The sequence below is a fragment of the Corythoichthys intestinalis genome, chromosome 4, assembly GCF_030265065.1.
Source record: "Corythoichthys intestinalis isolate RoL2023-P3 chromosome 4, ASM3026506v1, whole genome shotgun sequence".
NCBI classification, from domain to species: Eukaryota; Metazoa; Chordata; class Actinopteri; order Syngnathiformes; family Syngnathidae; genus Corythoichthys; species Corythoichthys intestinalis.
Window position 1 is genome coordinate 10624971 of NC_080398.1, and position 22945 is coordinate 10647915.

At 38.1% G+C, this 22945-nt stretch overlaps 1 protein-coding gene across 2 annotated transcripts; it reads left to right on the forward strand.

The window, feature by feature from the left end:
• The first annotated feature begins 437 nt into the window (after nucleotides 1–437).
• washc5 (WASH complex subunit 5) lies at nucleotides 438–22827 on the forward strand. 2 transcript variants are annotated; one of them, XM_057835388.1, is made up of 29 exons: nucleotides 438–573; nucleotides 920–1110; nucleotides 3317–3462; nucleotides 3572–3656; nucleotides 3850–3950; nucleotides 5096–5288; nucleotides 5433–5585; nucleotides 5769–5882; nucleotides 6002–6173; nucleotides 6381–6508; nucleotides 8580–8709; nucleotides 8878–8990; nucleotides 12019–12185; nucleotides 13873–13948; nucleotides 14048–14158; nucleotides 14334–14474; nucleotides 14968–15048; nucleotides 15156–15257; nucleotides 15335–15514; nucleotides 15609–15733; nucleotides 15819–15981; nucleotides 16078–16180; nucleotides 16258–16337; nucleotides 16433–16536; nucleotides 16660–16789; nucleotides 17168–17264; nucleotides 20331–20484; nucleotides 20570–20657; nucleotides 20737–22825. In XM_057835388.1, the coding sequence occupies exons 1-29, from the start codon at nucleotides 456–458 to the stop codon at nucleotides 20791–20793; spliced, it is 3603 nt and encodes a 1200-aa protein (XP_057691371.1). In that variant the 5' UTR covers nucleotides 438–455; the 3' UTR covers nucleotides 20794–22825. The 2 variants fall into 2 exon arrangements, with proteins under 2 accessions (XP_057691371.1, XP_057691372.1); XM_057835389.1 differs by having other exon boundaries at nucleotides 471–543; nucleotides 20737–22827.
• Nucleotides 22828–22945: the final 118 nt, after the last annotated feature.

A 22945-nucleotide genomic window follows, 5' to 3' on the forward strand; every position in this document is an offset into this window, starting at 1 on the left:
TACATACATACATACATACATACATACATACACATATCGTATCGTACATGTTATCTTGTTTCTCCTGTAAGTATATGCAGTATAATATCCACGACACGTATCAGTGGAGCCATGAATCCCCCTCATAGTGAAAGTGTTGTCCAATGACTCAACTCGGGGTCCAGTGGATCTCTGTCGCCATCTAACGAGTGACGGTGGATTTTCAGTTGAAAATGCAACTTCTACAGAGCAGACTCCAAAAACTATCAGAAGGTAAACTAAAATTAATACATAGATGATTTTGTTAAGTATATGAATTAGTTTCTGTGTGTGTTTTACAATAATACATGTAATACAATAGAAAATAGAGCAATATTTCGTCATTGCTTGTGGACGTGACCGCTTGTTTTCGTTTTTTTTTTTCCTACTTCGGCACGCTGCTTGGAATGAATCGAACGCATACATAGACAGGTCACATGGTTAGTCATGAGGAAGTAAACAGTAAAAAAGAAAAAAAAAAAAAGAATCCAAAACGAATACTTGGAATTACGACCTTTTCTGGAAGTGTGTATTTGACAATTAATTCATATACAGGTATTCGATAGCGGTCATGTTTGTATACTTTTATGACATGTGTTTGCAGCATCAAAGCTATTTGAATATTCTGTGAGGATAAGTGCTAACGTTAGCTTGGGAATGAAGTAGGGGACTTCATTCGTAAACTATTGGTTCAATTCGTGCACATTGTGCATAACTGAAATGGTAACAGTTACGTCTACATTTGAGATTCTTAAACGCAATAGTACAAATAAGGTGATACTTAAATGGCCACTTTGCACAGCACTTGGAGTGGCTTCTTATTTGTTAAGTACTTACACTAGTATAGACGTGGACGATCCGTATACCTGACACATGTTAGGATTCTATTTGTCTCCTTCAGCCGTGATGGTAGATTTCTTGGCGGAGAACAACTTGTGTGGCCAGGCCATCCTCAGGATAGTATCCAGGGGGAATGCTATCATTGCTGAGCTCCTGCGCCTCTCTGACTTCATCCCTGAAGTTTTCAGACTCAAGGACAAGAGTGATCAGCAGAAGTATGGAGACATTATCTGCGACTTTAGCTACTTTAAGGTAGGGACTTTGTCAAGCAGTTATCTATTCATATTCTTTATGATTTAGCCCCATTATGGTCATTGGTGATCTGGAGTGTATCCCAACTAACTAGGTGAGAGGTATAGTATATCTACAGTACACCGGGGACTGACTGATCGCTACTTGATTGCAGGGTACTTATAAACAGACAACAATTTGTCCCTCTGGACAATTTAAGTGTATCCAGAAAAGCTTAGCATGCAAGTTTTTAGGATGTCAAATGTCAGCATGTTCCCACAGAAAACCAATGCAAGCATGCTATAAGTACTTACAAGATCCACACAGGAAGACTGGACCTGAGATTGAAATCCTGAACCTTGGAACTGCTTTCCTACTGGTTGAGCATGGCATCTGTTTTATACTTCAGGAATCTAATCTCATCGAACCAGAAGGTCACAAATAGGGCTGGGCATTGTTTGTAATCGAACAATTCCGGTTACGATTCTGGTTCCATGTTTCGATTCCGGTTCCGAACGATTCTCGATTCCGATTCTTATAAGAATTTATTAGTTTAAGAATTTATTAGTTTATGTTAATGTCTTAACTTCTTGATTTTTTACAATTATATGAATTTAAAATGTATTATTATTTTTATTATTGTTTATTATTAATACAATTAATATGAAATTTATGAATTATATGAACTTCTCACAGGGCTATTTTTAACCTCAGCTGGGAGATCCGACGAAACATTAGTATAAATTTATCTATTGATTATAATTTGATGTAAATGAGGCAAAATTATGTTTCCTTATTTGTAAAAAATGATTCTGTTGTGTTTACAGACATATGCAATGTTTATGTTGTGACAATACCAGTTAGGCCAGTGGGTTGCTCTGTAAGAGTGTACATAAAATTTAGTGAAAAGGAGATGAGAGCGTCTGGCAAGGATGCCATGTGATGTGATGCTATGTTTTCACTGCTATGAGTTCATTAAAAAAGTAATCGAATGCTAATATGGCTGCATCTTTCTAAATAAGCAACACAACAGATTGTAAAAAATCCTTTTAATACTGTCGATTTTAATGGAGATATATACTACTTTAAAATGGCGGCTGTTTACTAACGCTATCGAGTCTGTCATTTCGCATCTTTGCATGATCTAACGCCGCCAAATCTAAAAAAAAAAAATACTAAAAATATTCTAAATCAAATTAAAATAGATGCAGTCCCTTAGGTGAGCCTAAATCCACAGCCACAACTCAACATTATTACCATCAGAACAAAAATAATTGAATAACATAAATAAAAAGAATATGTGTATGACTCGTATTATGTTTACATTATACAAACACTCTCTTTCTCAACACAGACAGTTGCCAGAGAGAAAAAAAAACACGTTTTACCACCGCTGGACACACTAAACAAGCTGGAGTTAACTCTCGTAGCTTCTGGGAAACCTTCATGACAGTGTTTACTAACCTTTAATTTTGTATAAATGCGAAATCATATTGGAGGTATTGCCTCCTCGGCAGGCCCCCTCCGCAAACATGTTTTACATGTCGGTTGGCCCTCTTTCTCTAAGACGCGGCCGTCTGTAATGTTTCTGAAGCTGAAGTATGCGCATACCAGCGATTTCGTTTTCTTTGATTGGGGAAAAAAGTTCAGGAGTTTAACCTCCTCCAGTCATTGTGTAGCACAGCTGACTCACTGACACTGAGCAACAACTGGTGGGGGAGTGTTGAGCCTTGCAGCTGCAAGCGAGGGGTTTCTCCCTGCATTTTTGGGACATAAAAAATAGCTAATACCGTAGGTACGGTCTGACAGAAAATTTTTGCGGTTTCGAAACCTTGACGTTTACATACCACGGTATACTTTGAAACCGGTAATCGGCACATGTCTAGTCTCACTGTAAATTGCTGGCATATATGGATGAGCAATGAAACATAATTTTAATTAAACATTTTTGGCAAATAAAATGAGAATAATTTAGTTATTTCTGAAATGCCTAATAATCTTTCCCATGGCACTCTGGGTGAGAATCACCAGTGTAATTGACAGTAAACTACTGCATCAACAATGAAAACATTTAGCCACTGTCTGAAATTTTGCAAATACAGCTACCTCAAAATTTTAAAAACTACTAAAGCAGTGTATAGCTGCATATAGTGTTTCAATAAAGCTGCTGTTTATAACTAACTATTGTCTTTTTTTTTTCTCTGACAAAACTCTTATTGTTTTCTAGGGCGCAGAATATTATGAGGGAAAACTGGAAGCCAAACCTGAGCTTCAGGACCTAGATGAAGAGTTCAGAGAGAACAACATTGAGATTCTTTCGAGATTCTATCTAGCGTTTGAGAGTGTCCACAAATACATCGTAGATCTAAATAGGTAAAACTTGGCTGTTATGTTTATACTGACTTGTGTTTTATGTCAAAATAAAAGATGAAGTTTAAAATTAGATGATCAGGATGACTCATATGTTTTATCTTCTCTCTAGATATTTGGATGACCTGCATGAGGGTGTTTATATTCAGCAGACGCTTGAGACTGTACTTCTAAATGAGGATGGAAAACAGCTCCTGGTATGTGAACTAATGTGAATAAATGAGAAAATGAAAGCAACTTTTTATTTCTTTATTCAATGTTCACACCAAATCCATTGTTCTCTGTCACTGGGTTCCAGCCTCATTTACATATATATTGCAAGATCTCTGTATTATTTGAAATGACACTACTGAAGAAAGGCTGAAAGTACATTTTCTTTCCCACTCCTAGTGTGAGGCGCTCTACCTGTACGGTGTGATGTTACTTGTTATCGACCAAAAGATTGAAGGGGATGTCCGAGAAAGGATGCTTGTTTCCTACTATAGATACAGGTAGATTTATGATTCACAAACTCTCACATGCAAATGAATTCACTATTTTTCCACTGACTCAAGTTATAAATGAATGTTAGATTTCCTTTACTGACGGCAAAATATATCGTTTCAACATCGCCATCGCAATGTGCACATGCGCAATAGTCCCATTGCAGGACGTGCAATTGTTTTTTTTGTTGTTGTTGTTTTTTTATTGTAAATATCTGTTTTTTCTTCAGAAAAGCAGCAATTGTGCAGAGACATAGCTTTCTGAATCCCTGTTATGTACATCAATCTTCATCATTTACAGATAAACCCCCTTAGCCTGGATTAAACGGTATTATATGAATACTAGGGACGTCTCGATTGCATATTTATCCAACCGAGTCCAAGTCACCTGATTTTGAGACTGCTGATAAAGAGTCCCGATCCGATTTTTTTTTAATACGCTCATGCTGCAAAGAACAGCCTCTCACTTACACAATGAATGAGTTGCCACAGCACACGTCAGATTGTGTACCAAGCGTAACGATGATTAACTCATTTGTGGCTTCGATCGTAGAGCTGCTGAGGCATCTTGGGCCAGATCAAAGCTGCAAACCTGTCAATCATAGTGAACTTTAAGTACCAAACGCCAGCTGGACTGGTGACCAAGAAAAACTGTTTGGTCGCATTGCCTAGCAGAAGGGAGGGTGAGAGGCTGTACGAGCATGAAGAAAAACAGAAATATATATTTTTTCAAATGAAAAACCAGATCCTTTTCACCTGATTCCAATCCTGTGAAAAATAGCGCGATCGGCCCAATTTCCGATCATGTGATCAGATCATGCGATCAGATCGGGACATCTCTAATGAATAAAATGTGGTCATAGTGATTCAACCAAAGTCTTCCCAAACAGAGCTATTCAAGTCTGGTGAAAATTCTTCTAGTTTTAACATCGCAATATATCGCAAACCCCCCAAATATCGCAATGTCAGTTTTTTCCAATATCGTTTAGCCCTTATGACAGAATTTCCTGTATATAGACAGGGTGCTTCATATTGACACAGCTTTTTTCATTGGTAATAGTGATTTCATTGGATACATGTTAGTTATGTTGAACATGTATCTGTAAATGTGAATACATACTTTGTTTAAAATTACACGTCTATTTTTCTTTCAGTGCGGCAAGGTCTTCAGCTGACTCCAATATGGACGATATCTGCAAGCTCCTCCGCAGCACGGGCTTCTCCAGCCAGCCTGGAGCCCGACGGCCAGCCAACTACCCAGAGAGCTACTTCCAGAGGGTTCCCATCAGTGACACATTCATTAGTATGGTCATTGGGAGACTGCGCTCTGACGACATCTACAACCAAGTAAGAAACGCTTACCTGAGAAGGGTTTTTCCAGGCATTTTTACCATGATGTGAATTCAGCTTGAGCTCTCGCCTATCCTCTTCTAATATTATTCCCATTCTAACGTTTTTTTATTCTATTCTAATATTTGTCCCGCTTTAAAGGTGTTTGCCTACCCGCTACCAGAACATCGCAGTACAGCACTAGCTAATCAGGCAGCCATGCTGTACGTCTGCCTTTACTTCAGTCCATCCATACTACAAACCCAGCAGGCCAAGATGAGAGAGATAGTTGACAAGTACTTCCCTGACAACTGGGTATGACTCTTGATTTTTTTTTTTTTTTTTTTTTTTCCCGGTGGTGAATCTTTGGCTTGTTCCTTTATTGTGTCGGGGAAATTGCTTTCATTATAGTTCCGGTAACGTCTATTTACTTTTCTTTGTTTTCTCTGTGTTACTTTCGTTATTTTATGGAATTATTTTCATCATGTGCAAACACAGGTTATCAGTATCTACATGGGGATTACAGTGAATCTGGTAGATGTCTGGGAGCCATATAAAGCTGCTAAAACTGCTCTCAACTACACTTTAGATTCTGCTAACATCAAAGAGCAGGTACAACATTCGATTTGACCACATTCCCCTTGTATTGCATTTGGGCATTGACAAGTAATGCAGATGCTGAATAACTGAACTCTGGAACTTAGATGATTCACATACATGTGTGTTTATAGGCGACCCGTTATGCCACTAGCATGGAGACTCTCCGACCTCAGGTGCAGCAGCTGCTAAAGGAAGGTTTCCTCAGAGAAGAAATAATTCTGGACAACATCCCAAAATTGCTCAACTGTCTGAGAGACTGCAATGTTGCTATTCGCTGGCTTATGCTGCATTCTGCTGAGTCAGGTGAGCCCAATTGTTGGCTCTTATGGCCAAGCTATATGTTGTAAATTATAGAAAATGAATATATCAATAGGGTTCAATGTCACCTATGGGACAAACATTTCAAATTCTTTGAAGAGATTCAAATTTGCCACTTAACATTCAAGATGAATTGTTTTTGTGCAAATATATGTTGATTTACAGCTGACATAAATGTACCAATTCTTACAGCCTATGACCCAAACAATAAGAAAATTCGCCAGATTAAAGACCAAGTAATCAGTGATTCCAAGTACAACCCAAAGATCCTCTTTCAGCTCCTTCTCGATGCAGCCCAGCTAGAATTTACCCTCAAGGAGGTAAGTGTTGCCGTAAATGATCAAATCTGAGGTGTTCATACGATTTTGCAGGTGAAAAAAAAAATATGGCAGTGCATGTTAAAGTTTGAGTTCAGTTCCAAAACAGTTGCTTTACGCTGGGATTAAATGTATTTTTGATTTATGTTGGTTGAAATACATGAATGCCATTTGAACTCTTTACCTCAATAATTAGACTGCAATGAGAATAGATTTTATGGCAAATGGATCAATTTATATGCACAATGTACGACAATAGTATGTAAAATATGACAATTTTTACTGGCTAAAGACCTATCAAGGCGTCACTCAAGTACTGTAGCAGTTGTAGTCCTTGTTCTTCATGTGTAAACAACTGAAGTCCTACTCTGTTATTCCTGAACCAATCGTCTTGATTCTTGGTAGCTATGTAGCACAGGTCAGTAGCTATCAATCCTTGGTGCCGGATTTTTTGCTTTTTTGTATCAGGGTTGATAAATTAATTGATGAATTATTGATGCCTTTATTGCCTGTACCGTATTTACGAGTTGGCCTTTTTCTTTCTGTTAAAATGGGTATCATTCATTTTTTATCCAGTGTATATCAGTGGTCCCCAACCTTTTTTGCACCACGGACCGGTGTGATGTGGGCCTTTTTTTTCATGGACCGGCAATGTTTTGCAGAAAAAGGCAGTAAATTTAAAATAACACGACGAGGCTAAAAACAAACGTTAAGTGCAGGGAAAATGTAATTAACCAGACACTGAATCAACCTTTTTTAACAGCGGCCTCTCCTAAAACTAGACGGCAATATCCTTGGTTTCAGGCATAAGTTATTCTCCATTCGTGAAAGGTTTCTTGGCTTTGACATTATGGTTTGCCACGAGGTAGGATGCTCTCAGTGCATTTGCTTTTATTGACGTGTTGGCTCTCACTAATTGTTTTTGTCCTTCGTGCTAGCACTTTTTTTTTTTTTTTTTTTCAAAAATTCCAAAGACTTATCCATTGTTCCAGGGTGCTTAGTTTCTATGTGCTGAAGCAGCTTTTAAGCCTTCACTGCCTCATTTGCTAACTTTTGGCCACATATTATGCAGAGTGGACTTGGCGTAGGCTCCTCTTCTGACTGTTCTGGTGGTTTTTTTCCCCTTTAAAAGCTGTCCAAAGACGTCTGTTTTTCAGTCATCTTCACTAGCATGTGGGCTTATTATTTCCGGGAACAAATCTGATGCGCCTACATCATATGATATTATGGAGGACAAGCACATAAAAAAAAAAAAATAGATGCTAGCTCTGATGGATTTCTTTTACGACATCCTATACATTTGTGTAATTATATCTATTGACTAATCCGGGCAAAACGACCGGAATTTCCCCGTCCGCCATTGGTAAGGTGTGCCGCCCGCAGCACACGGCCAGCAGCAGGCAGCTAACATTACTGTTTACGTTGACTGATGCGGGGCTGCTACTGAGGTGTGTAAACACCCCAGTAATGGCGGCCACCACTAGAGGGCAACGTCCACATATCTCTACTCGGACTAGTAGAGTAGGCAGGCAGATTGGTGTGTCAAGAGGCAAAAGCCAGAATGTGGGCATTAATAAATTATTTATTATTTCTGTGCAGCGCGGTAGCATATGCGCCATAGACCGATGCCTGTTCCCGGCCTGGTGGTTGGGGACCGCTGCCGTATTTGACAGTAGTAAAAGGTTAAAAAAAATAAAAATTCTCTCAGTTTGTGAGTAAGCACATTTGTAAATTTTCTCCAGAACTTAAAATGACCACACTACACTTTACACTGTTCTTGTTGCAAATAAGCCTTTGAATAAGATAGAGTATCATGAACTTCCTATTATGCCAGTGGTCAGAGTGACCACGAAAATTGACAGAAAATTTTTCCAAGTGTACAATTTATCCAAGCACACACAATCTATGTTCGCTGTTGAACTTGTCCCTTCTGTTGTTTATTAACACATCGCACGGTAGCATATGGCTAGCCATTCAGTCATTAGAAAATGACGCAAATTGAATCTTTTCATTATATAGCTCATCTCACTAATCCTTCCTCATCAACCCCACATCTGTGTTGACCCTCCTCCAGATGTTCAAGCAGATGCTGTCAGAGAAACAGATCAAATGGGAAAGCTACAAGAAGGAGGGTTCAGAGAGAATGACTGAGCTGGCTGAAGTCTTCTCTGGTGTTAAACCACTCACAAGAGTGGAAAAGAATGGTGAGTTAGGGTGACTAAGGTGTGCAGATGTTCGTGCTTAATACTGTTTCTGCAAAGAATTGTATTGCAGTCATGGTGCAAACACAAACAGGATTTCTCACATTGCTCACAGATTATTGTATTGTTTTCGATAATGCTATCATATGAATTGTTATATCACCATTACAGAAAATCTTCAAGCTTGGTTCAGAGAAATCTCCAAACAGATTGAATCTCTAAACTATGAGGACTCTACAGCGGCTGGACGGAAGACTGTTCAACTCATACAGGCTCTTGTCGAGGTAAGGATGATGTATTTGAGCAAAGCAGTCAAAGTAGGATGATTTAACATACTGTTGTTTCTTCGTACTGGTTCCGGGCAATACGGGGAAAATGTATCATGATGTAGGCGATTTTACATCACAATAATAATGATTTATTTTTTTAATTATATAGTGATGCAACAAAGTAACTAGGGCAGTGCTTCTCAATTATTTTCTGTTACGCCCCCCCAAGGAAGACGTAAATGTTTCGCGCCCCCCCCAAACTCTCTGCCGCCACTGTAATAGTATAATTTGTCTATAAAATTACCATTATAAATACGCATCTGCCTAACATTGTGTCCTTTTTTCCTAATAAAGAAAAAAAGTAACATAGATCAACTTATAATAAAGTATAACTTTATTAACATTGTTTTGTTTGTAACAGAGAAGACTTGACGCGCATCAGTTTGCCTGAATAAAAAAAAAAAAGTCCCATCCAAATTAAAAAATACACTCAAGGAACATTTTTTACCATTTGATACAGAAAAATAAAATGTAATAAAATCAGTAAATAATAACAAATTAAAATTGATTAGAAACATTCAATCATGACGACAATATGCCAAAAAAATTGACCGAAAAAACAAAACTGAATAAAAGAAAGGAGAAAAAAAAGTGTCCTTGGACAGAAGGACAGTTTCTATTTTTGTACCTCCTTTGCAATGGTGTGGAGTTATCTTGCAATGAGCATGCTAACAATGCTAATGGGTTTACTGATATTACACTGACAAAACAGAACGATTGTTGGAAATATTCGGCCGTTTTCGCTGAAAAACAATCAAGCGGCTTATCAATGAGATTGGGGTCTAATGTCTTCAAGTGGCGTCTTAATTGTTTTGGCTTCTGGCTGTCCGCTATAATTATTTTTAGACACAGTAAACAGTGGTCTTTCCTCATTACCAACTGTAGTAAAAGTCAAAACTAAAAGGCAAACGGCACGAAAAAAACGCATTCTCGGCGGCCGAGGTAGAACCGTAGGTGAGGGCGGTCGTCGTGACGATTCCAAGCCGAAAATGGCACTTTTCGGGCGGCGACGTGAGAACCGGACAAGACAGTGGGTCGCTGCGTGAGTTAGTCCGGTCGGAAAACGGCTTTCGAAAACGGCGGCGGAGCACTGCTCTTCATATCTGTTTTCTGTGTGTGCTGAGTGCTCTTCCTTAGTTCATAAATACTGCGCGCACTCTGAAAAGGAGAGCGCCACTGCCACCCACTGAGTGGATGTGCAAGTACACTTTATTCCAGTACGGCAAAAAAAAAAAAAAAAAGGAGAAAAAAAAAAACATATTCCCCGAGGTCACATGCGCCCCCCCCGGCATCGCTCTGCGCCCCCCCAGGGGGGCGCGCCCCACTATTTGAGAAGTACTGAACTAGGGCAAACAGAAGCTGTACAGTAGCATGCAGTATATTATTGTACTAATCTAATTAATTAGCAACAAGTAATTATGAGTGGCTTCAATTTTTAAGACATTAAGATACAAATATATTATTATTGATAATCAATTGATATTGATATTGTACCTATTTTGTTGAACACCTCTATTTCTACTTGTTTTGAATGCTCCACTCAAAATCTGGCTGTTTTTTTCCAATTTCATTGTTATTCAAGCATGAAAGTCTCTGACCTTTTGGCGAAATTCGCCGATTTGAAGTAAAAAAGCGTGACCTACGTGAATTGGGTAGATCCGAGGAGAAAATTTTTGGGGTTGGTGGTGTGGGGTCGGGAGCGTTTTTTAATGTCGGACGCTTGGTATGCAAGCAGGGAAAGCGGCACAAAGCCAAAAAAGTGCACCAGAGTGGCCAAAACATTGACTTATTTCAACGAAACAAAGGAGGGTACACTGTTGTGTCCTGTCTCTTCAATGCCAAGCTTGGCTGCACTTCGGCCGTGAATGAACACCTCAAGTGCCGTCACCCAGTTCTAATTTTGGAATACGACAGGAGAAAATTACAAGCTGGCAGAGTGTAAATCCATCTAACTAACTAACGACATGTTTTATTGAAGTTGCTAAGCCTGTCGCGGTATGCAATGAGTCCAATTATCGCACGGTAAATAAAAACTTAGGCGGTAATTTTTACAGCAGCGTTTTATCTTCACGAGCGTGCGCGCATACAAGAGTCCAGTTCCTTCACAGATGTTTATTCGTCATCAGCACGCCGTAGAATTTAAGTTCAGACAGACAAAATAAGGAAACACATCTATATTAAACACTGTAAACGTAAGCATTGCTACATTTAGGCTAATGGGGAAAAAAGACAACCTACTATAACCTGCTATAAAACTTTCGCAGTCTTCTCAAAAACGCAAACTTGCAGTTAAAAGGTGACACTAAAAAAATTAAAAATCGCTGCTTAACAGCATTTCCAAACAAGCTTTTTTTTTTTTGCGGAGTGTAAAGCTTACTGTTAGTGGTTTAGCGAACGTACTTCCGGTGAACATTTCAGAATAAAAGCACGTCATGTTCGTCATATAAATAATGATTTCTTGAGTTAATCCCACATACTTCAGAATTCATATTCTACACTAAGAATGAATCAGTGAACACCCACTTTTTCAGCAATTCCGGTCTTTTCTAGCTTTCTAGCACTGTCCTATCTACCACATTCTGCCAGAATGACAGAACTGTCACAGGGCAACAAAAGGATAGAAAGACTATGGATAGCATGCTCGCAGAGTGCAAAAATCTTCAGAACATTCTGGTGTAATATTATCTTCTATTCGGAGAATTTTTAGTTGACGGGTCCAAGATGGCTGAGAGACATAGTCATTATTAATCTTTTTCCGTCACTTTTTTGGATGGATTTGTGTCCAAAACATGATATGCTGTCATTTTAAAGTCACTTGTAGTATTTCATAGCACCTTTAGGATACTCCACCTCTCGTCCTATAACTATGACCAAAACCATTTTATAGCACACCATTGTAATTTGTACATTACATGCATACACCAAATATTTAACTATATATTCTGTACATATTGAAATGCAGCGTTTTCTCGTTTCTCCTCAGGTTCAGGAGTTCCACCAGTTAGAGTCTAACCTGCAGGTCTGTCAGTTCCTGGCTGACACAAGAAAGTTGCTGCACCAAATGATTCGTACCATCAATATCAAGGAAGAGGTCCTCATCACAATGCAGATAGTTGGAGACTTGTCTTATGCTTGGCAGATCATTGACAGGTAAACACACACAAAGATATGATAGCAAAAGCAGCAGTGAATGAGAAATCAAATACCGTATTGGCCCGAATACAAGACGTGTTTTTTGCATTGAAATATGACTGAAAAAGTGGAGTCGTCTTATATTCGGGGTCTAGACATTATACCCATTCACAATGCAAGATGGCGCTAGATATCATTGAAGCGAATGCTGAACTTGAGGAGTAATGTTCTGTCATGACATATCTCCACTACTCGCAAGTTTAACCAGTTTGCATTATTTTATTGCAATGTTTTTCCTTATTCAGATTTTTTTCAAGACTACAGTTACAGTTAGACCTTACTTTGATGGTTAATGCAGTTATTGCAATTTTGTTGTTTTATCACAATAGATTGGTTTATTTACATTTCAAAAAACCAGAAGCCTTTCATTTACGAATTTGATTCCACTTTAGTTTACATATTTAAATGTTCAGATATTAAGATTTGAATTAGGCAAAATAACATGCTTTTTCTCTCAAATATATTGTTATAATCATTTGTTTCAGATGTACTGTAATTATTTTCTGTATAAAAATTGATTTGGTGTTCAAACTTGAGTCTTGAAAAAGAGGGGCTCATAACTAAAAAGAGCCTCTCCAATACGGTACTACGTATCACAAACTCAATGTTTGTCAGTCATGGGCCTTTTATCAGGTTCTGACACTCTTATGATCTTGAGGTATAGTATCGCTGTATAACAGTTTTGCAATCAAAGCTCTAAAATGTGTTATCTTTAGAAAAAATCACTCTGATGTATGCAACATCAGCAGCAAGTTATAAATGAAATGGCACCTACTTTTAGATATTTATTCCGCCTTTGTATTGCCAATAAATTTGAAATCTTGTTAAACATAACATATGGCCACTGCGTTTATACATCGGTGTCATGATTGTAACATTTAATCCATCCCAGCTGTCATGAAGCCAAGGTTAATTGGTAAAAAAAACAGCAAATATTTATAATGCTACGATTAGGGCTGCAACAACCAAACGATTAATAAATTATTTGCCAACTAATTTGCTAATCGATTTTTGCTGGCAGCTATTAGCAGTCCCGTTTGGGTCCTTGATTGTGTGTAATGTGAGGCTGTGCGAGAGTTAGATTGCCTTTTGTGTTGTTAGATCAAGTGTGCCTCTGTCAGAGGTGAGTAAATGAAGCTAGTTGTATTGTTTGTATTCTTGTTGTTGATGAGACTTTACTAATTAGCACGGAGCGCTAAGCTAGTTAGCGATTATGTGAATCAGTGACACAATTTATATTAGCGCTTTGCCCACAAGAAAAAAAATGTCAATCAACAGCAGTTTTTGATTTGACTTTTTATGTACTTAAAACAGTACAGTTGTAGACTACAGTTATGTCAGGAAGTTGTAATAGAGTATTATTTTTGGAGGAAATAGTCATCCAATTTGTCTTCATTGTTACTTACAACATGCCTAAAACAACTTCAAGTTAAATAGTAAAGGTAATCGGAAAAAAAAAGACATTTATTTGATTAATCGTTTAATTAATAATCGATTATAAAAATTAATCGTTAGTAGCAGCCCTAGCTGTATTGTTATTAAAATAATGTCACTGATTTTATTCTCTATATGACTCATTGATTTATTGTTTTTCCTTTTCTTTTTCTCTAACATTTTTTGCTTCCCTGCTTGTTTTTCCCTGCAGCTTTACATCCATTATGCAGGAAAGCATCCGAGTAAACTCATCCATGGTCACAAAACTGCGAGCTACCTTTCTAAAGGTGAGGCTACTTTTCCCCCCGAGTCTTCATGAATAAATAGGATTTGTTGACACTTCTAAACCATAATCTTAAAAGCAATTTGTGTGTTTGTGAGACCAGCTGGCCTCAGCTTTGGATCTTCCATTGCTGCGTATCAACCAAGTCAACAGCGCTGACCTGCTGAGTGTTTCGCAGTTCTACTCAGGAGAATTGGTGGCTTATGTCAGAAAGGTGTAATGCATGGTTAACAACATTTGGTTTTTGGCATTTGAATAATAAAGCTTAGAGCTTTTAACTTTGTGTCCTGCTAAGTGTAAATTATGTAGTTTTATTTATGATCACTACAATTTTGCTAATTTAGTCTATTCTCTTCTAAGCCTCAAGTATTGATTGTTTATGTTTGCAGGTACTGCAGATCATCCCAGAAAGCATGTTCACCTGTCTGGCCAAAATCATTAAGCTTCAGATCCATGACATCATCGAGGTTCCTACAAGGCTAGACAAGGACAAACTGAAGGACTACTCCCAGCTTGGAGCACGCTATGAAGTACGGAAGTTGATTAGTTTGTAATGGTCTCACACACATCACATCTACTGTGTAAAATGAAAAGCTGAATTACTCCCAAATGCTTCAAGATGTTTTCATGCGGAACAATGAATATAATCACATTGAGCAGTTTTCGGCATAGTTTCCCCCCAGCATTCACTCTGAAATACAAATAGTTTGTGCCAGCAGAGGCTTTGTTGGGGATAATAATTCATAAATCATTGCAAATATTGGCCTTTTTGTTCCCAATTTCACAGCATCTTGACAAAATAAACCATTTGTCTTGACAAATAAAACATTCAGTTAAATCTCGGTAATGGACATGTTGAATTTTGCACTGACATTTTTTTAAATTCTGGAAAAACAAGTCAGGAGCATGACTATCAAAAACAAACACATACAGTATGTATAGCTATGACACATTAGTTTTTATACACTTCATGATAGTCATGCATTAACAATTCATTCTTCTGCTACTCTGTCTCCTGTGCAGGTGGCTAAACTCACCCATGACATCTCTATTTTCACTGAGGGTATCTTGATGATGAAGACCACTTTAGTTGGAATTATCAAGGTGTGTTATACTTGTATGGTGTCAAAACAACAACAAAATAACTTAAACTTCTGACCTCCTTTTTTGATATATTGTTGGAGAGTGAGATGTGTGTTGTCATTTTTTAGGTAGATCCCAAGCAGCTTTTGGAGGATGGCATTAGGAAGGAGCTGGTAAAGAGGGTCGCTTATGCTCTTCACAAAGGATTGATTTTTAACCCCAAGGCTAAGGTTAGGTATCAGATCTGTTATATCAAATCAATTAAATATGAATGGTAACATTGATAGTGTATTCTTGTTTAAATTAGACGAGTGAGCTGATGTCCAAGTTAAAAGATATGGCAGCCACCATGGACGGGTTCTACAGGTCATTTGAGTACATCCAGGACTACGTCAGTATATATGGCCTAAAAATTTGGCAGGAGGAAGTATCCCGAATCATCAATTACAATGTAGAGCAAGAGTGCAACAGCTTCCTCCGGGCTAAGGTTGGATGGATTCAGTAATGTCAAGTCAACACCCAAGCAGCATACAGTGTATCGGCAGACTAAATTAATTATTCACTTCCTTGGTCTTGATTAGATCCAAGACTGGCAGAGTGTGTACCAGTCCACTCACATTCCCATCCCCATGTTTCCATCTGTGGATGAGTCTGCCACCTTCATTGGACGTCTCTGCAGAGAAATTCTTCGGATCACAGATCCTAAGTATGGATGCATTTAATAGAAGTAAAATTTTATTTTCAATTAACTTGCAAGTGAATATTTAAAAGTTGTTTGATGATTTTCACAGGACGACATGTTACATTGACCAAATGAACACCTGGTATGACCTAAAGAGCCACCAGGAAGTGACCAACAATAGACTGTTCTCTGAGATCCAGAGCTCATTAGGTACATTTGGCCTCAATGGATTGGACCGCTTGCTGTGCTTTATGATTGTCAAAGAGCTCCAGGTAATGAACTTGCAAACAGCAGTGTAAAGGACAAATTGACATTTCAAATGTTTATTCCAGAATATTGGATGTTAAAATGTAAATCTCTCCTTTCAGATTTTTTTGACAATGATTCAGAAAACCATTCTGAGGGATAAATCTGCATTAGAGGTTTTTAAAGGTATGCTGGGTTCTGTCAATCCAGTCCAGGGCATTGTCGGTAGGTAGCAATTTAGGAAAAGCTATTGGACATATCATTCTGTTACAATGGCAATAAATATTTTCCTTTTCTGATAGCTAATGCCAGCAAGGTATATGCCAATGCTGTAACCAAAACCCTCAAAATCTGGGGACCATATTTGGATGCCATCATGAAGGTATTACATGCAAACATTTCATGGGTGGAAATAATAAATTTATATTTTTTACAGTTGCGGATAAGGCCTAACCTAATGTTGAATGTTGGTTTTAGGTTGGTCAAATGCAAATTCTTCGTCAGCAAATTGCTAATGAGTTGAACTACTCTTGCAAGTTTGACTCAAAACACCTGGCGGCAGCCCTCGAAAACCTTAACAAGTCAGTCCCGTTGCATTAGATGAATGACAAAAAGTATTAAAGCTGGTGTTTATGAATAAATTGCTTCCAACTTTAAGTTAAGATTGTTCCTTTTTGTTCTTTTGTATGTTTGAACCATTATAGGTCATTGCTAGCAGACATAGAAGCACACTACCAGGACCCGTCGCTGCCCTACCCGAAAGAGGACAACACTCTTTTGTATGAGATAACAGCCTATTTGGACGCCGCGGGTATTCACAACCCACTTAATAAGGTTTGTGAAGAATAATATTGGGAAAATGAACAATCAGAGGGGATGGTTATTATATAAAACAAACAAACAAACAAACAAACTTGTAATCATTACGAAATCTGAATGTCAAAAATTGATATTTGATATTTTCTGCGTCTTTTATGGTATACTGGGGACGGGTTTCAATAAGCTTCGGCTTCTCCCGTCAGCCCTTTTGTTTTCGGGTTGAATTAATTGTAAACACATATAAATGCTGTATGTTTGTTTGGATTTGTCATGCCTGAAGGGAAAAATAAATAAATGAAAAAAATAAAATATAGATAATTTTGCTTTGTGATCACCTCTCAGTTCGAATCAACCTGCAGATTGTTCTGACTTTTTTGTTTGTGGTTTTCACAGATCTACATCACCACAAAGCGCCTTCCTTTCTTTCCCATCATCAACTTCCTCTTCATTATTGCTCAGCTGCCTAAGCTTCAGTACAGCAGAAACCAAGGTTGGTTCTTACCTATTTCTACATTTTAACCACTGGTGTGATATTTTAAATATGCAGTTTTACCTCGCAATTTAATGTGGAAAAATGCCACAAAAATATACATCTTAAATGTAAGAATTCTGCGATTGGCTGGCAACCAATTCAGGGTGTCCCCTGCCTACTGCCCGAAGTTAGCTGGGATAGGCTCCAGCACCTCCGCGACCCTCGTGAGGAATAAGCGGCATGGAAAATGAATGAATGGATGAATGAATGTAAGAATTATTCTTTAAAAAACAAAACATTTTCCATTGTATCAGGTTATGTAAAACACTTTTTCCTCTCCCATTTTGATACAACGTAATACTCCAAATAACCATATTTTCACTGATGCAGTATTCATAGGGCTAATGAACAGGTTTTTGGATTTCGGCGTACTTTTTGGATTTTAAACTTTGGACAAGTTCCTCAAAATGGCTGTCATTTCTAATGCATAACTTTAAGTAAAATTTGCGTGGAGCGAGTTTTTAGCACTCCGTCAAGCCTAATTCCCAGTCTGGACGTGTGACGTCATTTATGGAAGAATAAATACCGTATTTTTCAGACTATAAATCGCAGTTTTTTTCATAGTTTGTTAGAGGGTGCGTCTTATACTCCGGAGCGAAGTGTGATTATTTTCGGGCCGACTTCTCTCTCGCTAACATTTTAAAAAATAAATATATATTCATATATTTATACTAAAACGATGTATGGATGTTAAATAAAATAAATAATTTGGATAAAACAGAGAAGGCGCTGTGTGTGCCTGCGCACTTGAATGCAGTGGCCACGCTCTCTTTTCAATCTTCCCCGCCCTCCGCGAGCATCCTGGTATTTCTTTTTCGATATGGAGCAGCTATGGAGTGAAAAACAAACTAAAGACGGGAATTGAAAATCAAACAACTGCGGTAGGAGTGAGATGTGGAAAGGATTCAAATTGATTGTTGAAGATGCGATAGGAAACCTGCGTCGGCTTTGCTCAATCTAGACGAATGTGGCGCTTTGGTCTCATACGAGAAATATATTTAACCAACTTTTCCAGCGTTATTTCGTTGTGAAAATGCATTTATAATGATCATAAAAATAATGTATTTAAACATTGAGAAAACTTGTGTTTTTTTTCTGCCAACTCGAGGAGATTAAAATAAATGTCAAATCCACTATACACTGTTACAACAGATATGCAAATATAAAAGGTATAAATTGAATATATTATTGAATATCCATCTTACAGTCTTGTTTAACTGGGAGAATTCGTTACAAAAGACCGGCTTTAATTTGTTATCATTATGCATATATGCATCCGCATCGTCACAAACGTGATCACACAAAACGCAGCCGCGAATCGCATCACCGTATTTCTTCCTTCTCCTGAGTTCTCACAAATAAAACATAAAATTTCGGGGGGGGGTTTCGGCTTGAGCCTACAAATAAAGCATAAGATTTTGGGGTTTTTCGGGCTTGGGCAAGTAAATCAAGGTAATTGATCGGGCTCGGGCCGCGTCGGGCTTTTAATACCCGCTGGCCGGTCGGGTCGGGCTGGATTTTTTTAGGCCCCATCTAACTTCTAGCGTCATGTAATGTTAGCATACCGTACACCTATTCAGCCTGTTCTTCTCTGTTGTATTTTAAATTGCCTTTCAAGATGACATGTCTGTTCTTGGTGCTGGATTCTATCAAATAAATTGCCCCCCAAAAAATGCGACTCCGGTGCGACTTATATGTTTTTTTCCTTTTCATTGCGCATTTTTTGGCTGGTGCGACTTGTACTCAGGTGCGACGTATAGTCCGAAAAATACGGTACATATATGTACTGTATACACAGCGAGCATGGCAGCAGCAGAAATATCAGGGGTATTTCTAGCGAAAGTAGCCGTTCAGGATCGCTATGTAGTAACAATTATGGGCTCCCATGGAAGAATAACTACAATTAATCCGTACATGTATGAACCTGAGGCGTCTGATGACCGTGATTTATTCTGCACTGTAGACGGTGTTAATGACGCCAATTGGCGGCTCAGTACGTCACGAAAGAAAAAGTGGTAGGCTTTAAACATAGAAAGCTAAAAAAAAAAAAAAAAAACACCAAGCAAACAGTGGACCCCACATCCAACAACATAAATGTAATGAGCAACACAAAGTTAGCTTAGCAACAGATTAAAGTAACACAGTAGTGATAAGATATTCTAAAGGCTAAAGATTGTGTGAGTAGCAATTTTGAGTGCAACACAGTTATTTATGTGTATTGAAGTACTTATGCGAATATAGTCACACATAAAGTAAGAAAAAAAAATAATTTCATAGAATGAAGATTATGGTATGTTTACTTACGGTGAGTAGCTTTCACCAACACATTTCTCACAGAATATACACCCTTCTTGTACAATGTTGTATTGCTATTCACCTGCTTTAATGACAGCCTGAGGTCTTCCAGAATTCTTATTATAATGGAAGGGAATACTGGTAAGGGGGTACTTACATCTTCGAATAATCAAGGTTGTATTTTACTAGGTTTTCAAAGCTGTCATCGCTGAAATGTTTGTAGCATAGAACCGATCTCACAGCCGGTGTGACGTTCTTTCACCTGACTCTCACAAACGATGACCAAATCCATGCCAAAGATTTTTTGGGGGCCACTGATACAGTCTCGATCTTTCATGTGAGCAATTCATTGCTACACAATGACATGGCATGATGAATCTTGCGAGTAAATCGTTGAAAATTGTAGTGAAATAAGGCGAGGCTCGCTTGATGCTACACTTCTGTAAATGTACTGGCACAGCTTCCGTAAATGACGTCATCAGGCAGAGGCTTGCAGCAAGGAGCTTCCCTGTTGCTAAGGTGTTGCTATGGCTGTAACTCAAAAACTGCATGGTCAATTCCATTTTATTTTGTTATGCGAGTTTTGAGACAAGGAATGATGCATTCAATGAAATTTCATTGACTAATACATTCTAGAGTTCACCTCTTCATTAGCCCTTTAAAAAAATTATGAGTATATAAAATGTCAAAAATGTAAAAATACGGTATGTGATATTGTACTTCTAACAGGCATGACGTGCAGGAAATCCACCGACCCAGTAGACTGGCCTCCCTTAGTGCTCGGTCTGCTAACACTTCTCAAACAGTTTCACTCCAGATACACAAAGCAGTTCTTGGCTCTCCTTGGTCAGTTCATCCGCTCTATCATGGAACAGTGTACAAGGTATCTGGACAAATAAGATTTATTTATGTTTATCCATACTTTTATTATGAACTGTCATCATAATCCTTATTCTCTCCAATTTTAGTCAGAAAATTCCTGACATGCCTTCAGATGTGGTGGGAGCACTAATGTTCCTGGAGGACTATGTGAAATATACTAAATTGTCACGAAAAGTAAGTGAAGCTCATACTTCGAAAAAGAAACAGCTCTGTCATTTTGTAATAACTGTATCCCTATTTTTGTGTTCCAAAGGTGGCTGAAGCCCATGTCCCCAGTTTCATTTTTGACGAATTCAGAACAATACTGTGAAGCATTAGAAGAAGCACCGAGCCAGAAAATAACATTTTATTGCCTTTTGTGAACATTGCATTATTTAGATCATTAGTGTCTTAATGTACAGATGTAACACTGTGTTTTGTACATAGATTAAATTACCTAAGAGTTTCTAACAATTGTACTACCATTTTGTAATACCAATGTAATAAAAATGATGACTGGTTAGCATATTTGCCTAAAGTTCAAAGGTTTTGAATTTGAATCCGGGATACGAACAAAATTGTCATTAAATGGCTGTCTTGATTGTCAAATTAGCAGACTGCACCAACTGAGTAAAGTTCCACCATGAGGTTACTGAGGTCAGGCATCTGTTGTTAAGGTAGAAGTCGCTTCTTTGTGTGCGTCACTGGTGTAACTACTAATTCACAGTTTAATTTCCTCGTCTTTGCTTTGGTAGATGTAAAATCAATGCCCTCAATCTTACTATAGGAAATACCTTTAATAGAGGAATGTAGCCGGTGCGATCTATCATCTCGGACAGATAGCGCAGTTGCTTCATTTGTGAACAGGACAGGTACAATATGTGTACAGATTTCTCCCAAGCTTGCCATGCATTTGCAATGAGCAGAGACTTACCTGTTGGCTTGAATGATAATCCAGGGTGATTATGGGTCAACATATATTTGTGAATGAATAACCTGCCGTGACAAGACAAGCACAATTGTGCTACCAGAGGTTGAAGGCTGTGACCTGAAGAGTGTGCATGTCCTCTACTGCCAGTGGACTACTTGCTAACTCCTAACCAGACTACTTGCTAACTCCTAACCAACAGGCAACAATAAAAATGCAATTAATTAACCAGCCCTAAGACAAAACAACAAATCGGGCTCAGAGGAGCAATTCATATATATCCCTAGAATATATATAGCTAATTTCATTGTGATCTGTCCACGGATAACAGATGAAAGGCTGGTATGTCTATTTGCACTGCACACAAAGTTAGTCTGTACATAGGCGTCGCCAGACATATTTCACTGGGGCACGTGTCCCTGTATTGATCTGCAGTGCCCCATTATAAATTTCACTGGTAAAAATAAATGAATAAAATACTTTGGAGTTTTAAGTCTACATAGGAAAATCTCCAGAATGCGCATAATTGATATGGCCGTATAACTCTATCCACTCCATATACACAATCTGCACATGGCTCCTAATGTATGCACGTAACTTTGACTGTGATAGGCATATGAGTTGACACTTGCTTCTGCGAAGCACTTTCAGGAGATATGCTGCATTATGTGTGTCGGTAGATCTGAGTTGCCAAATTGGAAAATCTTTCTGATGTGTTTTAAAGTCGTAATGTGGGATAAAAACATGGTTGCTACAAAGAAGGGTAGCCTATTTTAATGCTCCAACGATACATCACAAGTTGAGTGACTGTTTGGCGCTTTTTATAGACACCGTGTAATAGAGAATCATTTAATTCGATGACTCCAACTAGACGTGAATGCAGCATCAATATTACGGTGCGTGTGCCAAGCTGCCAATCATATAGTCAACGGTGCAAATGACCTCTTCCCCCTGCTTTACAAGTTAGTGCCAGATAAACTGCCCGTCTTTGTTGCTCGTTTTTACTTGTGTTGATGTTTGTCTGGTGGCCTATTCTCATGAATTGTGAATTTAAATGTTCAACTTACTCTTCACGTATCAGGCAGTTAACAGTAAACGACCCAGTTCGCAAATTGAAGTAGCAGATTAGCTAACTGGCTATGAATACATTGACAATTAAATGCTATTTAAGTGAGCCTCTCAAGAGCTTTGTGTAATATTGTGTTGATATGATATCTGGTATTTGATTTGTGTCAATACTGATGCTATTTATTGCTATTTGTTTATATGACCAAAATGAGTAGAATCAATCTGTATGAATTCCTAACATCCTAACTTTGGGATGTAACCTCTAACAATTTTGTATGTGTGCTCATCATAATTTCCAGCTGTTTTACAAGCATTTTATTTGTTACTTTACTCCTTGCAATCTGTAACAAAATGTCTTAAAAAAAAATAAAAAAAAATCTATTTGACTCAGCATTACTCTTGCAAATGGATAGTAGAACGTTATTAGCTCGCAGCAAGGATAAATAAGCAAGGAGGAATTAAGAGAGATAAACTAGGTAACCCACCA

Coding starts and splice junctions, on each gene's coding strand:
- washc5 (XM_057835388.1), top strand. CDS start 456: ATGGTTAGTCATGAGGAAGTAAACAGTAAAAAAGAAAAAAAAAAAAAG. Junction 15,734..15,818: donor CTTCGGATCACAGATCCTAA/GTATGGATGCAT, acceptor TGATTTTCACAG/GACGACATGTTACATTGACC. Junction 16,338..16,432: donor ATTTGGATGCCATCATGAAG/GTATTACATGCA, acceptor TGTTGGTTTTAG/GTTGGTCAAATGCAAATTCT.